Genomic DNA, 18,397 nt, shown 5'->3' with positions numbered 1-18,397 from the left:
GATATGAACAAAATCATCTACTAGTATCTGCAACATATTCCAGATGAAATAATAATAATAAAGGCATATTTACCCAGGGTAGCCACTTCAGTTCCGAAAACTGTTCTCCCGGCGGGCCCTGCTATTATTATTACCCCGGCTTTAGCACAGCTACCGTGATCTGGCGCTCGAGCATTCAAGGAATTTCTTCCTACCGGCTACCCATTCACCTCACCTGGGTCGAGTGCGGCACAATGTGGATAAATTTCTTGCCGAAAGAAATTATGCCATGGCTGGGATTTGAACCCATGACCCTCTGTTTCAAAGTCCAAAGACTAATCCACTGGGCTACAACACTTTCATGAAAATGAAAGATAAAATTAATATTTCACTAACATTAAAATGAAATCATACCTTTTGTTTATATTTTAATTGCTGCATAGATATATAGAGTGTACCTTATCTGCTTCCTCACCACCCCCCTCTCTTTTGCTCACTCTCCTCCAGTACCATGCAGGGAGTAAAAGAGTAAATAATAATAATAATAGAACTTATCAAGTATTGTTACCCCGTTCATCAGATCCTGGCATGCCTGCAAACAATGTATGTTCTTTTCCCACTCTCTGGGGAGCGTTCCACAAGATTTTCAAGACTCATTTCCTAGGCATACAACATAGGCTTTCTCATCCTACTGGGTACCCATTTAACATCTGAGTGGAGAGTGGAAAATTGTGGATTGATGCCTTGCCAAAGGATGCTAGGCCGTGGTGGGATTTGAACACACAACCCTCTAATTGCAAGGGGAGAATCCGAACCACTACATCATGACACTTCCACAAATGCGATAGAGAGAGACAGGGAAAGAAAGCAACAAATAAATAGATGGATTGCATATTCTGCTATCAAACATTGTCAGAGATGACACTTAGATGCAAAATTCCTTGAGAGAATATATATGATACATACACACACAAATATTTCCTATGGGAAAAAAGGTGTTAAGAAACTCAGAATTTCTAATTGTCTCTCAAAACTAACATCCCTGCGAAATGGAAAATAAGCTGATTTGCTGTGCAAAATAGCAGAAATTATAATTCCAAGGTAACCCCATGGGGAGTTTATCTGCCATGCATTCATATTATTTATTTGATATATCACACAAAGGTATGATGGGAGTAAAATCCCTCGAAAATAAGAAGGGTGAAAGATAGTGTGCAGTTATAAAAAAAAAAAATGTGTTATGTTATTTTCTGAATATATCACTTATTGTCATGATTACTCTATGATTTTCATTACACATATACTATTTATAGGATTTATAGGATTATATTATTATACATTATATGATAGATTCAGATTGACAGAAGATGCAACATTACCCTTTAAACTGCTTATTCGACTAGGCATGCAAAGTCAACAACTCACTTCTTACCTTCACTCTAGGGAAAGATGCAATGAATAGAAAATGACACTGGAACTTATTAGTCAGATACACAACTACCCCGGGATGCAAGTACCCTTGAACTATTCTTACAGACAATTTGTGTATCCTCTAGGCAATACCATTTAAAAAGTAATGGACTTGTTTCATGAAAACTTTTACTTATTTCTTCTAAGGTGATTCTTAAGAAGATTATCAACAATAATTTGATTTCAGGTATTATAAAGAGGTTCTATTTTGGAACTCAGTGCACTTTCAATTTGTTTCATTTTAAAGGAAAATTTGATAACCTATCTACAGAAGATACATGTACAAACATAAAATGAAATGAAATTCAGAATGGAGAATATTGGTGCCCTTCGTCTACTATAACAGGGTTTAGAATGCTACAATTTTTATTATCTAAACTAAAATGATTGAGGAGAGACAGAGAGAAAGACAGACAGAGCCAATTTTCAAGCAAATACACTTTATTCAGCATATTTACAATTCGTTGCACGGCTGGCAGAAGGGTGCAATTTCCTGCCAAGCAGAAGGGCACATGCACTAAATCCCATATAACCTATAAAATATCTGCTTATTTCAAACCAAATTTACTATGCATTTCCATTTTATCCCTTTACTCACTCATTTAAGTTTGGTCTCAAATAAGTTAATATTTCATAGGTTAGATGGGATTTAGTGTGTGCGCCCTTCTGCCAGCTGTGTGACAATATATGCAGCTAGGAGGTGAGAAAGTAGGGGAGAGAAAAAGAGACAGAAAACTAAACAAATATCTTTACTTTAGCACACTAACTGGATTTATTCATTTTAGAGTCACAGCTAGGAAAAACAAGAGTTGTTCACCTTAAAGGAAAATGAAAGGATATATTTATTATCTGGTCATAAGCCGATTACATTTCACTGATTAAAATAAAAGTAAAATGATGCAGAACTGTTTCTTATTTTCCATGATATGCCAAGTCAAAGTTATCAATATTTTGATATTCAAAAGACCTGTGGAGGTCGCCATTTTGCTCATACTCCCTATATCCCCGTGGGGGGTTGTGAAATCAGTAACGGACAACTCGGTGTCTGACCCCGGCGCGCGCCTGTAATTGCTAGCTTAAAATCGGTCAGAAAAGGGCACAAAATGCAGCTTTTGCCGAATTCCCGACCCGCAGAAGAAGCCAGAAATCTCTAAAAATGGGTGGCTGCACTAAAGGTGGAGAAATACAACAAGCCTTCCTCCAAATTCACGAGGAATGATGTTGTTTGTAGCGAGCATTTTACCGATTTCTTCGGCCGAGTATTGGAGCTCGAAGTCGTAGGCTCTCAGGCCTTCTAAGTTCTATTACAATACAAACGTCAGAAGAAGGCCCTTAGAATAATTTTTCAAACTCATTTCAGATCACACACAGATGTCCTTTTTTCCAAAATAATATTTTAAAAGTGAATGATTTATAACTTTTCCAACTCACCCAATTTATGTATAGTATAAACTAAGTAAAGATGATCTCCCCACAATTTTGTCAAATATGTTCTATAAAAACTCCTCCATACATGATTATCCAACGAGACAACGTAATTGTTATCACCTACCCCCAACCCGTACTCTATTAGCAAAAACTCTTTCGTCTTTTTTGGACCAGTGTATTGGAATTCACTGCCCAATGACTTTAAAGAATCACCAAGCATTAATATTTTCAAGCGCAAACTTAAAAAGATGCTAATTTGTCAATACTCCACACCAAAAAGTCAAGCTAACATATACCTGTAACTAAAAGTATTTAAATCTAATCTTTAAATATCAATAAATTTGTCAAATATTATATATTCTAAATAATGTCACTACAGTGCCTAATGACCTGTGTACCTGCCATGTTCCTCTTTTCATTTTCAGTTTTATTTGCACCACCCTTTTCTCGCTCCCTCTTTCCTTTGTCTCCCTTTTCTACTCTTATAATGTCTACTTAAAATTTTATCATTATTATCTTAATTATCATTACAATTATTATCTAAATTACTTTCCATTTGTTGTTGTTGCTTATTCGCTCTATTTTGGTATTTTGTAGATTATGTATTTCAAGTTTGTTTTCCGTCCGTCTCTTGTATATAGGTTATATGTTAATTAGTATTGGAACTAAGTTTAGGGACTTGCCTTTTTTACAAGCTCTGCTTTTCTTGGCAAGTACCTCCGTTCAGTTAATTAATCTTCAGTACGTATTATTTTGAGTATGTATTATTTTGAACATGTATTTACACTGTTACTTCGATCATATCATTTTTTGAATGGAAATAAATAAATGTAATGTCAGAGATGCCAACTTTTGGAAATCAAAATTAGGGAGGATTTGCAACCGACACCAAATTATGTGCGCGTAGCGCACATCTCGAGCGCGGAGCGCTCGACCCTTGCGACCGGGGTCCAGCCGGGGCCCGCCTTAGGGCCCTGGAAGCTCTGGGTTTCTAGATGCTCTCTGGTGCAATTTGACCCTTATTTTTGAGCATTTCACATGTTTAAAAAAAAACATTGTTCCAACTTTTTTAACATATAAATTAAAGAAAAATATCAAATATGCATTTTTACATGTAAAAAAAATGAGGGGACAATAGAAGAAAAGTACTTGTTCAACAATAATAATGAGGAATTATCCTCTTTATTATTATTAAAGCGCGGGTAACGTCTTCCTCCTCGCTGGTCCCTTGCTTGGTGAAATAAGTCAACAGGGTACTACTACTAGTGGAGCTCGAAGATCTCGTCTTCGCAATGTCCGTATGCCGTTTGCTCCCTACGTGCTTCCGAATATCATCACGACCTCCGTGCTCAACTGAAATGTCCACGCTGCAAATTGTGCAAAATGCATGGTAAATTCCTCTTTCCGACTTCCGAATACACAGGTACTGGAGACTGTATTCAGTCCTATACTTCTGAGACCATTTCTTGGTCTTCTTTTCTTGATTTTCCGCCATTTCGTGTCAATATCAACCCATCAATACGCCGAAATCACACACCGATATTCCACCGCACTACTCGACATATCTAGTGGCCGCGAGCGCACACGCCTCACGAAGCTAGCCGGGCCTAACGGCCTGGTGCACAGTGGATTCCCATTGGGCATATCACATGCACCAGCTTTTCGCTGCTCCTTATTTGTCTGCCTTTCACACAGAATTTAGTAGCAGCGAACGTAATGGAGTTACTACATGCTAAAGTTAGCAGACGATACATGTACTTCCAATCCAATTTGATCAATGCAAAAAAATCGTAATTTCGGGAGGATAAGGATGGTAATCGTAAGGGCAGGAGTTGGGATGAATTTTTGGGAGCCTCCCGATGAAATCGGGAGGGTTGGCATCTCTGTAATGTAATGTTATCTAATCATATACACCTATATGGATACTTTCAATAATAGCAGAATTGTCTCTGAAGAGAGAGAGAGCAAGCCAGAGTCTGATACTGTTTGTTGTAGTTGATAAAAGTTTATACTTACATCCAAAAGAGCTATTGCACCAGCTTCCCCAAGCTTGTTATTGCTTAGGTTGAGAGAGAGTAAGTTTTTATTGCAAGTCTTCTCATTTGAGATGGCCTGACCTAGCGCCTTAGCTCCTTTCTCAGAGATGTTGTTATGTCGCAATGATAAGTTCACGATTCTGTCCACAAGAAGAGCAAGAGTTTTAAGTTAAAAACAAATATTCAAATAAATGTTTTGATTTGTATGATAACATGATTAATCTGTTTATAGCAGGCAAAGACCTCCATAACACCTTCTTCAAATGTATAACCACTGACTGGTACACTGTAGATACCACAGGATTATTAGAATGCATCCAGTAATCACTTTGGAAGCAGGGTTTTATACTCAATGTCTCTCTTGTTACTACTTTTTTGATGTGGCAAGAGTTGGACTCATGGAATTGAAGGAAGCAAACAGATCAGAATCAACTTCATAAAAAAAAAAATATAGGGTAACACAAAATGAACAAATACTTCATACATGTATATATCAAAGAGGAACTACATAGTAATGATGATTTATGATTTTTTACAATCAATAACTGAGGATGAAAAAGCAACAAAGCCTATTACTTACATGCTGTCTTCACCAATGAGACATGCCCAAGGCTCCTCAGGGATGGGATTACCTTCGATTGTCACATTCCTTATATCAAAGATAATAAATGAAAATATTATTAAAAGATGGTGGAAGAAAGCAAAATAAACACAAGTCAATTAACTGTTATGAGATCAATGACAAAGACAGACATGAATTTCAGCAGAGAAAGAATGGAAGAATGAAGAGAGGATGAGAATACAAGCAAACAAGAAGATAGACAAAGATACATAGAAAGGGGAGTACATCATCCAAATGAAGGAAGGGAGGCAGAGAGAGAGGGGGGGGGGCAGGGATGAAGATTATCCTGTCATTGCTTAATTTTCATTAAATAAACATACATGAATTGAGAGTTAAGTGTAAGTGCATATTCTAGTAGATAATTGGGCAAACAACATTTCTTAGAAAAGATAATGCTGAAGTGCAGGAGAATATGACGAGTGATCCATCAATACCCCTCATAAGCATTTACATGTAGCTAAAATTTACTAATTTAATCTGCACTTAAATACAATTAAACATGCATATAAGACATATATTGAACAATTAAATAAATTTTCTTTTCAAAATTAGAACCAGGATATAATGTTTAAAATTATTAATTACAGCAAAATTACTGTATTTAACTTTGAACACTTTTACTTCATGCATTAATACGGGTTGTGTGGTCCAGTGGTAAGAGCATTGTACTTATAATCGCAAGGTTGTGAGTTTGAATCCTAACTCTGCCGTTGTTTCCACTTTGATAAAGAGGCCAGAGAGTGATATCTGTCGTCTATAACATCAGCCACTATGACTGATTAACCTAGACGTAAAATGTTTCATCAGTAATTGGTTATATGCCAGCTTGGCGTTTACCAGCAAAACACTGTCCACTGCCGAGTTCCTACGGGAGTTACCATAAACAGAAACAGAAATACTTACTTTAGATTCTGACATTGAGGCAAGAACGATGACAATTCCTTTAATGTTTTTTCTGTCAAGCTAGTGTTCCATAAGCTATATTGGACAAGAAAAAAATGAAAGTTAAATTTACATGCATTGAAAAAGAAATGAATTTATTTTAGACAATTCGATGATTATACCTATATCTTTTCTTCAAAGGTTAGTAATCAATTGTTTGTAATGGTTATAATTGGTGAACCCACATCCGGGGCATCGTGGTCTAGTGGTTATAACTCTTGTCTTTCAATCATAGGGACATGGGTTTGAATCCAAGCCATGGTGTGTTATCTTTCGGCAAGAAATTTACCCACATTGTGCTGCACTTGATCCAGGTGAGGTAAATGGGTACCCGGTAGGATTTACATGTATTCCTTGAATGCTATAGCGCATATATGGCGGCTCAGTTACAGTCGGGGTAATGATATGATACCAAGTATCAAATACAGTAGAGTACAGTGGTGCCCCAAAGTTAGTGAACCCCACCAAAAAATAAAGTATTAAAGTTCTGCCACGTTTTAGATGATATTCAATTGTGAAGTTGGTGATAAAATATTACATTCAATAAAGTTTTTCTCTGATGGGCTCGTAGAGCACTGTTGTGTTGTTTTATACATGTACATTCAACACTCGGCATGAATGAGTGCATTTTGTGGAGGGGTTCACTAACTATTGAGCACAACTTGTGGCTGTGCTATATAAATGATTATGAACCATATTATTACTATCATTATTATCCATACTGCCGTGTGACAAAAAAAGAGAATATGAAATGTCAACCTACATTGATGTTTTAAAATATTTTCAAAGTTGATTTTATTTCCAAGCCAAATTTGATAGAACAGACAAATTTTGCTCTTGCTTGGATCCTTCTGTCAGAGTAGGGCAGCATCCCAGGACCAAAATCCAATTGAAACCAGTTGGATTTCCAACTGGTTTCAATTGGTTTTAACTGGAATATAACAATTTCCAGTTGAAACCAATTGAAACCAGTTGGGCAACTGGAAATCCTAACTGGAACCCGTTGGGCAACTGGAAATCCTAACTGGAACCAGTTGGGTAACTGGAAATGACTTCCAACTGGAAATGATTTCTAACTGGAACCAGTTGGGTAACTGGAAATCCTAACTGGAACCAGTTGGGTAACTGGAAATGACTTCCAACTGGAAATGATTTCTAACTGGAACCAGTTGGGTAACTTAAAATCCTAACTGGAACCAATTGGGTAACTGGAAATCCTAACTGGAACCAGTTGGGTAACTGGAAATGACTTCCAACTGGAAATGATTTCTAACTGGAACCAGTTGGGTAACTGGAAACCCTAACTGGAACCAGTTGGGTAACTGGAAATCCTAACTGGAACCAGTTGGGTAACTGGAAATTACTTCCAACTGGAAATGATTTCTAATTGGAACCAGTTGGGTAACTGGAAATCCTAAGTGGAACCAGTTGGGTAACTGGAAATCCTAACTGGATCCAGTTGGGTAACTGGAAATGACTTCCAATTGGTTTCCAATTGGAAATTCTCCAGTTACCCAACTGGTTCCAATTGAAACCACTTAATTTGCATATTATCTGCCAGTGTGCACAGATTAATGTTTTATGTGATTCATCATCATTTAAAATGTATCTATTTAATTATTTTCTATTTCAAGTACCATACTTGTTTCAGATAAGTGTTTAGAATGCTTAGCAGTGAAAACCATGTTCATAAATGTCATAGATTATAATTAAAACAGATTATAAGATAATTAGTACACCACTAACTGTTACCAAATTACATCAAATACAAATACATATATTTGAAGATCTTTCATGTAATTTATATACATTATGAAAGTCTATTTATCAATGCCCTTTACATTGTTATCATAGACATATAGCACTGCTTCTTTGTTGGCATGAGCAATAGTGCAAAATCTAATTAATTTGTAATTAATTAAGTCATTCCAACTGGAAGTTCCAATTGGATCCAGTTGGAAACCAATAAGTTTCAACTGGTTCCAGTTGAAACCAGTTGCCTCCAATTGGTTTCAACTGGAACCAATTGAAACCAGTTACCTCCAATTGGATTCAACTGGTTTTAATAGGGAAATTGGAACAACTGGAACCAATTGAAACCAATTGCCAACTGGTTCCAGTTGCCCAATTGGTTTTAACTGGAACCAGTTGGCAACTGGTTTCAATTGGTTCCAGTTGTTCCAATTTCCCTATTGAAACCAGTTGGCCAACTGGTTTCAATTGGTTTTGCTCTAATTGGTTTCAACTGGATTTTGGTACTGGGATACAATGTAGCTTCCTTACATACTGTACATTTGTATATAAACCCAACGGCTAGAAAATAATTTCATATAAAGTTTCAAAATGATTTGAAATCGTAGAGTCAGTACTATGAAAAATCTAAAGTGTAAAACACTAACAATATGATTAAGGAATCATTGTGCTATACAGTGCGTATAAAAAAACGGGACAGATTTAAAGTCTATAAAAATTTTTTTTTCAAATTATGCTGTCTATATTTTGGTGTTAATAGGTGCTCTTTCAAATGCCATTAAAAAATTTAGTTTTGTTCATGCTTGAGTGAACACAGAATGTTTTTGTCTGGGGTTACAAAGGATGCTTGCGCCAAAATGGCATAAACTGATAAATATGATGATCGGACTTCTTGCTAATCAGCAGACTTCCTCTTAACCTTTTCATTATCTTTGCCTTAATTTTTGAATTATACGGTCAAAATTCATTTTCAAATCTGTTTATTTGCTTGAATTGTTCTGTTGTTGTTTCTTTTTAATATGCTCTCTTTTAGCTTTCAATATTCCTTCTTTAAGCAAAAACATTTTTTTTTCAACCTTTCATTGTGTGCTACAAAGGTTATGGTGCCTTTGAACAGTGGCATACAGATGGGCAGGGGCTCGGAGTGTCCCCTCCAAAAAAAAGTGGAAAGGATATAAAAGAAAAGATATAAAGTGAAATATGATTTATTTTCTGAATATTATGTCGAAATTTATCACAAAATTTGATATTTTAATAAAAAAGTGGAAATTTTTGCTTGCTCTCTTCGCTCTCTCACAACTTTTTTAATACATTTTATCCGATCTGCCATATCGAGCTCCTTCAAAATTGACTCAATACACCATTGCCATTGGAAGATATGAATCCTTTCCTGTTTGTCCTGTCAAGCATATAATTAAACTTGGTCAAGGAATCAATAACCCCTTAAAAATGGGATTCATATTTTTTAAAGGTACCATAACATAATTTGTTTCACATAATAAAATACAATTTTAATAATTACAAGTTCTCCCAATTGATAATGCAAACCTTCTTGCTCGGGTTGACAAAGTCTTCTTTTCTTTATGAAGGAAAATTCAAAGGTTAAAGAAGTTTTAATGAAAAACAAGTGGAACGCCTCTGGCAGTCTCGCCTGCATCACGCAATTTAATATAGCAGCAGTGCTAACTTTGAAAACTACTATAAAATAATCATTCACAAAAACATCATTCATATAATGACATAATACCACGTTCATTGACCATAAATTACATTTGAACGGAGACTTAAGACTGTCAACTACACCCATGTCCACATTTCATTCACTCTATCCATAAACTTTCAAAGTTATGATGGCACTTCAACAATTACCCCAACATGGCCTAAGTTTATTGACCTTAACTGACCTTTGACTTGGTTTTGTGACCTGAAACTCACAGGGGATGTTCAGTGATGCTTGATTACTCTTATATCCCAAGTTTTATGAACTAGATCCATAAACTTACAGAGTTAGGATGGTAATTCAACAAATACCCCCAACACGGCCAAAGTTAATTGACCTTTAATGACCTTTGACCATGGTCATGTGACCTGAAACTCGTACAGGATGTTCAGTGATACTTGATTACTCTTATGTCCAAGTTTTATGAACTAGATCCATAAACTTTCAGAGTTAGGATGGTAATTTAACATATACCCCCAACACGGCCAAAGTTCATTGACCTTAAATGACCATTGACCATGGTCATGTGACCTGAAACTCGCACAGGATATTCAGTGGTACTTGATTAACCTAATGTCCAAGTTTCATGAACTAAATCCATAAATTTTCAAAGTTTTGATGGTAATTCAACAAATACCCCCAACTTGGCCAAAGTTCATTGAACCTAAATGACCTTTGACCTTGGTCATGTGACCTGAAACTCAGGCAGGATGTTCACTAATACTTGATTAACCTTATGTCCAAGTTTCATGGACAAGATCCATAAATTTTCAAAGTTATGATAGTAATTCAACAAATACCCCAAACCTGACCAAAGTTCATTGACCCTAAATGACCTTTGACCTTGGTCACGTGACCTGAAACTCGAGCAGGATGTTCACTAATACTTGATTAACCTTATGCCCAAGTTTCATGAACTAGGTCCATATACTTTCTAAGTTATGATGTCATTTCAAAAACTTAACCTTCGGTTAAGATTTTGAAAATAATTTTCCCAACATGGTCTAAGTTCATTGACCCTAAATGACCTTTGACCTTGGTCATGTGACCTGAAACTCAGGCAGGATGTTCAGTAATACTTGATTAACCTTATGTCCAAGTTTCATGAACTAGGTCTATATACTTTCTAAGTTATGATGTCATTTCAAAAACTTAACCTTAGGTTAAGATTTGATGTTGACGCCGCCGCCGCCGTCGGAAAAGCGGCGCCTATAGTCTCGCTTTGCTATATGCAGGCGAGACAAAAATTAATTCGAGTAAATAAATAAATTTGTAAATGAAATTTGACAGCATAATTAAAAAATCATGGCAAAGATAATAAAAAGGTTAAGAGGAAGTCTGCTGATTAGCAAGAAGTCTGATCATCAAATTTCTCATTTCTGTTATTCTGGCGCCTCTTTTTGAACCCCCGACAAAAACGTCCCATGTTTGCTCAAGCATGAACAAAATTTATTTATTTAAGGACGTTCCACAGTTAAAGTGAAATCCATGTCATTTTCACCAAACTTTGCACATAGATACTTTAGAACCTTAATATTCGAAATATGCAAAAATTAACATAGGTCCATGTGCTTGATTTTTTGCTATAGAGCTTCAAAGTTCACCCAAATTGATGTTCTTAAGAATTGCGCATTCAAAAGAATTTGGCATTTTTAGACCGCCCAAGATTACTACAATGAGTTTAAACCTCCATTACTCATTCAAAATACATGAAAAAGTCATCAATTTTCGCAAGAGAGTTAATAATTGTATCGTTAGAATGGAGAATATATTTATAGTGCTATTTGTTTGCAATTTTAAGTTTAACAGCACTGTCAGTTCTTAAAAATGGCGTAAAAGATAACAAAATCCCAATCTAAAAAATGTGAAATTTCAGTAACAAACTACAAAAGTACAATAAATGCTGCACTTTATTCAAAATCCATGTCATTTTCACCAAAATTTGTAGAGTTGTAGAGGAACAAACATTAAAAAATAGGGGTTCATGTGCTTGTTTTCAAACTATCAGTATTTTTAATAGAGCAAATGTGCTTTTTAAAACACCAAAAATGCGCCGAATGCTTTGTATCTATGTGAAGAAAAAATCAAAACCACTCTACCATTTATTCAAACTCGGGGTAATATTCGTGATTCTTGGCAGCACTGCAGAGTAAAGTATTTTGAAATTGTAGAGAATCTTTTTTTGAATGGTCCATGGAATAATTCAATTTTTTAGCTTCATGAAATAACGCATCGGATCTGCAGTTAAAGTGCAGAAGATGAGAAAATCAGCACATACCCGCAGCTAATTAATCACCTGTTCATCCATTGTGACGTCAGCGCGCAGAGTGTAAACTATGCGCAGATCATAATGCGCACAAACATAACTGTGGAACGTCCTTAAATGGCATTTCAAAGATAAGATTTCAGAACATCTATTAACATAAAAATATAGATATCATAATTTGAAACAATTTTTTATAGACTTTTCAAAACTGTCCTGTTTTTGTATACACACTGTATAGGATATACACTGTACTCTACTAAACTCTGAAGAATTCTCCTTGTCCTCAGGTGTTATCTTGCTGCTGTGATTACCAAAGAATGGTTGGAAATCATGAGAGAGAATTACTAAAGAAATTTAAAAAGGGTTTGAAATAAGATCCTACAACTGGATTTATAGCTGATGAAGCTCTCTCCCCAGCTGATACCTCACTATCAGTCAGGAAACACAATGACCAATCATGATCTACTGCAAGCAAATCACAGGTGTTTCCTAGCTACAAATTTGCAATCAACTGCAAACCTTTTGTTTAGGAGCCTTGAACTCTCTACTACTCATGAAAGCTCAAACATAACTTTCAGGTTTGGAAAGACCTCAAAACTCTTCACTACAGATTCTTAAATAAAGCTATATACAGTCAATAGTACTAAAATAAAAGAAAATTCATTTTCCTCATCAGAATTCTTAGCATGCCTGATGAACTACAGTTCAATGGGATTTGGTGCTAAATGACAACAGGCATAGAAGTGTATAAAGATTGAACAAAACAGGAAGAGAACATTGGGTGAATAAACAAGTTCTCAGCATACCAATTAATCTAGACCATGGTTGTGATAGTGGTTGGCCTGTTTAATACACTTTCAGGAAGAACTTCCAGTAAGAGATAGGCACACTAAATTGGTCTTTGCATCCTACTGGGTAGCCATTTAACACCTGGGTGGAGAGTGGCCAAGAGTGGAGCGATGTCCTACCAAATTATGCTAATTCCACAGTGGGATTCCAAGACACCATCCTCAAACTACAAGTTTATTTTATACCTTAATTGCACAATTGTAGAACTTCAAAAATACACTGAAATACACTCTGTACAAATGTATAATTTCAGAAACACACTGAAATACTATTTGTACAAATGTACTTCAGAAATAAACTAAAATACTCCAGGGCCCCGTACATCTATACAAAGAATTACGATTCAATTGAACAAACATGTATTTTAGATGTGGGCATTGCTAGCTTTCTGTAGTTGAGATCGGCCCAGGAATCATGAGTGAAACACTCCATAATCTTCCACACATATCTTTAAATTCAATAAATACAATGGATACTCTTTTAATTAGTTTCAGGTCAACTCAATATTAATCAAGTTTCTAAAACTGTAGATGAGCCTCAATACAAGGACCAAATGGTTGATGGAGGCACAGGGTTAAATGCACTTTATTCCATGTGAAACATTCATACATGTATTTATTCACATAAAAATTGATCATGTGCTATTCATAATGAAGACAAATTTTGTAGCAATATATAAACAATGAGCACTCAACAGAGCAGATGTATGTACATCACACTTTATAATAAAAGCCAAGTAAATGATTGGGGGGGGGTACAATGGATGGGGTTGGTGATGTCATAAGAATCACTTAATGTACCTTGTTGTAGAAGCATGGTTGGTATACTGTTAATGTGCATAACCAGTGTGATAAGCACACAGACTTTCCATTTATATTATAATGTTTTTAGATTACTGTATGTGCATTATATTGCAATATCACAAGAGCTGACATAACTGTAGTTCAGTGAATCCACAACATGAGCCCTAAAGATTCCTGACTGGGAATTTGTATTGCAGCAACTCCGCATAAAAGATATCTCAAAAGTTTCTTGATCGATCTCAAAATGTAATTTGATAACAGCCCATGGGACGATTGCTGTGAGATTGCATTTGTGAAAAGAACTTTTCTCTATTCAGATCAATGTATTTGGACAATTCCCTGTTTTTCTGCAAATTGCCTGTTTGAAATATCAGAGTTAGCTTTAAGGATAAAAGCTCTGATCCCTTGATATGGCAGTAAGTTTTTCAGTCAAGATTTTTCCTTTGTTAGTACACTGGATTCTCCTTTGATTTTCAACTCAAGTACAAGGAAATTGTTATGTTATTTTTTCACATTTCTCAGCAAAACACCCCGCCCCCTTTATTCTAAAATTAATATCTGAGCATTTTTAAAGAAATATCAGCTCCATAAACACCTAGCTCTGGGATATTCCGTTAAAATATTTTAGAATGTTTTTTTTTCACTTTTATACTCTGTTTCATCTTCTTGCGTTTTTTTTAAAATATCAAATCCAGAACTGTTCATGAACATGATAGGGGGTCATCTGTTTACTCCAGTCTGTAGAAGAAGAGGTAATTCTGTCTATATTTTCATTAAACTAACAATATTACAGTATTTTATTACATAAAGTCGCCACACACTAGCTATTCCCGGTGAATTAAAAATTAAAAAAAAGATCTAGAATATTTTACTTCGAGGTGACTTTGAACAGATATTCATATTTTTCTTCAGTCCCTGGAGTATAATTAGTTTCATACATGTATGATCAACAATCATAGTCTGGTTTACTCAGAACAATTATAAAATAACACAAAACGAGATGTAGAAAATGTCAAATAAATGATTATTACATCTCAGGCCCCTTTTATATAAATGATTTGTGCAATATATCTTCGAAATTGAAATATATTATACATTATTTGCAGATGATACAAATATCTTTATGTAACATGACATGTTGATGTTCTGGAAGTGCAATTTTATTTAAATAAACAAAGGTGACTTCATGGTTGGCCATTAATGAACTATCTGTAAATATTTCTAAAACACAGTATATGGTTTTTACAAATAAAAACATATGCATTGACAATCTGCAGATGCAATTAGCAAATTTCAGTGTAGAAAAGGCATCGCAAGTCAAATTTCTTGGTGTGTTATAATAGATAGTAAATTGCTATAGACTCCTCATATTGATATAATTTGTAGCAGAATTTCCAAAATTATATCAAGGCATTTTGTACAAATTATGCAATTTTCCAATTACTATTTTATAAAATATTTATTATGCACTTATTGCACCTTTTTTAAGTTATGGTATCCTTGCCTGGGGCAGTGCTTCACATCTGGATAGAATTTTTAAACTGAAAAATGTGCAATAAGAATTGTAACCCCATTCATCTTTTTATGCTCATAAAGAACCAATGTTTAAGTCTCAGTGGATTTTAAAATTCTATGACTTTAACAATTATGAAATCGCAATTTTTATGTATAACTGTTACCCCGGCTAGTCAATATTATTTTATTTTGAATTGTAATGTACATAATTATACAACGAGGGGCAATAGTCATTTTTATACCTAAAGTAAGAACCAAATTATTTAAAAATTCAATATTTTATAGGGGAGTATTAATTTGGAATGTTTTATCAAAGGAAATTAAGGATAGTTACTCTCTTAATGTTTTAAGGAGGAATTATAAATACCAAATCATCACTACTTATTCATTTTTTATTTCATCATTATTTAATGATTATTTTGCTTGTTCGTTTGAATGGGTTAGTAAGGTATTTCTTTCCCCTTTTCTGCATTAAAATTTTGTTATACTATACTATGTTATGCTACACCCTTTTAGTATAATACTTTCTTCATGTTTAATTTATGTCATGTTTGTACCATTTATATTGTTGTTTTTATACTGAGAAAAATAAAATTGAATTGAATATGCAGGGCAGAAAATGTTTATGACTTTTCAGTCAATTTTGCTTGTACAGTAGGCCTACATTTGATAGTATTTACATTGTGTTTTTATTGAAAAAAAAAACATCTCCATTATCTCAATTTGGAAATTAGCAAAGATTTATTTCCCCAAAGGGGGCTTTCTGTTTAATCCAGCAGAGGTTTGGTGTTGGACTACTGACACTTCATCCAGGCAAGCTACATACAACCCCCTAGCTACAGGATACATCTTGTCACTTTCAACATCTTTGCCATGAGGATTCCTAACTCATCACTCTTAAAATCACGAGCTCAATAATCATCATATTTGCAAATGCCCTCTGAAAATGGTTAACCATCTCTGCACAGCATTTTCATTATTGTCTGGAGACAATAAAGAAAATGACAGTGCAATCAGTAAGGGCAAAATATCCTGTCAATAGCTCCTAGCTAGATACAAACACAGAAAGGTTTGTTATTGAGATATTGATCTATTGCAATAACCAATCAAAACATTTGCTTTTGAAGGGCACACATACAGTACATTATCAAGATAGAAGGGAAATTAATTCTCACTGCAGACTAATAAACTATTGATAGCCAGTAGACAAAATATTATTTGTCCATCTCACTTAAATTAAATATTTAAACATCTAGATTGAATTCATTTCCTGATCCAAACTATCTGCTCTTGGCAAGTAGGTGTATAAAGGTCTATGCACTTTTGGATCAATGCATCAACCAAAGAAATAATGATGAAAGCAGAGAGCAAACTTGTTATAAAGGCTCTAAAACAAAAATAAAGAAATAAGAAAAAAAATGACAAGTACACTATACATGTACTAATCATCCATAGAATTGAAAAGAAATCCCACAACGAATGTTTTCTCATAGACTAGGGAATATGTCAATGAATAAAAGCTGGCCACAAATACATTATATGGAATAAGCTAAATTTACACCAATCTATTTACCATTTTTCGAAAAGCACTTTTCTATTTTGTTTCCTAGACGGAATCTATTTTTTTTCCCAGAGTGTCAGATGGGAATTATTCACACACTTTAGTGAATAGAAATACTCCAATCAAAGGATAATTGCATGCATGGTGTATCTACACATACTCACGTATCAACCTTCCCAATAGTGTTTTCAGATAACAAAGCCAATTGAAAGTTTTTATTTAATTCATTGAAAGCAAAAAACTTAAAAATGGAGCTTAACCCGTTATACACAGCAAGCAATACCCCCACTCCCCCCCAAAAAAAAATGAATAAATAAAACAAAATTATCAATGCAACACTTTACAAACTCTCACTCTTTCCTGGAGAGCTTTTTCAAACTAAAAATCGATTTGTATTCTTTCCACTTCTAATATCCCAAATTGGTAGAGCCTCCCTCCATAAGTACACTTGAAAAAGAGTTGTTTTCACAGAAGATTGACATTTCAAATATGCACTTCATTTGAATGTCCTCAGGGTACAGTAGTGATATGTCACAGTGAGTGTGTTCATGGATGTGTTTTCAAGTTCAAGAACATAGCAATCCAACCATGTACAATACCCAAAGGGACTCAATCTTAAATTTCAAAAACAACTTCTGAAATAAAAACAACGCACTTTAAAAAAAAAAAAAAAAAGTAGGTTCAATTCAATTTTTTTCACTTCAGAATGCAACTTCAAATGACCAAATGACCGGAGCATTCAACCTTATGTCCAGTCCACTATGGCAGTGGATTCATATTTTTGCAAAACTCAAACATAATATAACTTGAAGTTTCCTCAGGCAATAATCATTATCATTAGATAATAGTCCGGCAGCCCAGGAGGTTTATTCAACCGAATGTCAGACAAGCAAATGACCCCACAGCTGGATGGCATGGACCCTGAAGTTTACAAAAATGCATTGCTGCCGGGTTTTATTCGTGGTCTTCCCACCGAAATGACGTAATCTATGATGTCACTACAAAATGGCCCTATTTCACAATTTTTTAGACATTCTACACATAGCATGAAGCCAAGGGAAAATATCTCAGCCAAACCTTGCTTGTTTTGTATGAAACTTTCAAAATATATTGTTCAAGTAGTGCAAAAGAGACATGCAAAATTTCACGAACAGAAATTATTGTTTACATATGCAAATTACGTCATGAAATTTGCATATCATTAGTTTGGGATATTTCTTGCATCAAAAATTGTCGAAAATCAATTTAGAAAATTATTTTCTTTTTTAGTGTACTTTCTGATATATTTCCTGTCAAGCATAATATCGTTCTCTTTATCTATATCTCTACTTTTAGAAAATATATGTCAGTAATTGAAAATAACATTATAGACTGTGAATTCAGCCCCCTTTTCAATATGGTGCGTACATAGAAATTGTGAGTTTTTTGGCCCATTTCACCATATTGCTGAGGTA

At 34.8% G+C, this 18,397-nt stretch overlaps 1 protein-coding gene across 7 annotated transcripts in view; it reads right to left on the bottom strand.

The window, feature by feature from the left end:
- LOC129256635 (leucine-rich repeat-containing protein 71-like) overlaps positions 1 to 18,397 on the bottom strand; it is a 65,855-nt gene that overhangs the window by 30,745 nt on the left and 16,713 nt on the right. For all 7 annotated transcript variants that reach the window (XM_064097792.1, XM_064097795.1, XM_064097793.1 and 4 more), the window contains exons 5-7: positions 6,439 to 6,513; positions 5,494 to 5,562; positions 4,894 to 5,053 (exon numbers count right to left, since the gene is read on the bottom strand). In XM_064097792.1, the coding sequence (XP_063953862.1) occupies positions 4,894 to 5,053; positions 5,494 to 5,562; positions 6,439 to 6,513 (304 nt within the window). The remainder of the gene's footprint in view (positions 1 to 4,893; positions 5,054 to 5,493; positions 5,563 to 6,438; positions 6,514 to 18,397) is intronic.

Source organism: Lytechinus pictus, chromosome 3 (assembly GCF_037042905.1).
Source record: "Lytechinus pictus isolate F3 Inbred chromosome 3, Lp3.0, whole genome shotgun sequence".
NCBI lineage: Eukaryota > Metazoa > Echinodermata > Echinoidea > Temnopleuroida > Toxopneustidae > Lytechinus > Lytechinus pictus.
Note: the sequence above shows the minus strand (reverse complement) of the source record. Positions and strands in the feature narration are given on the sequence as shown.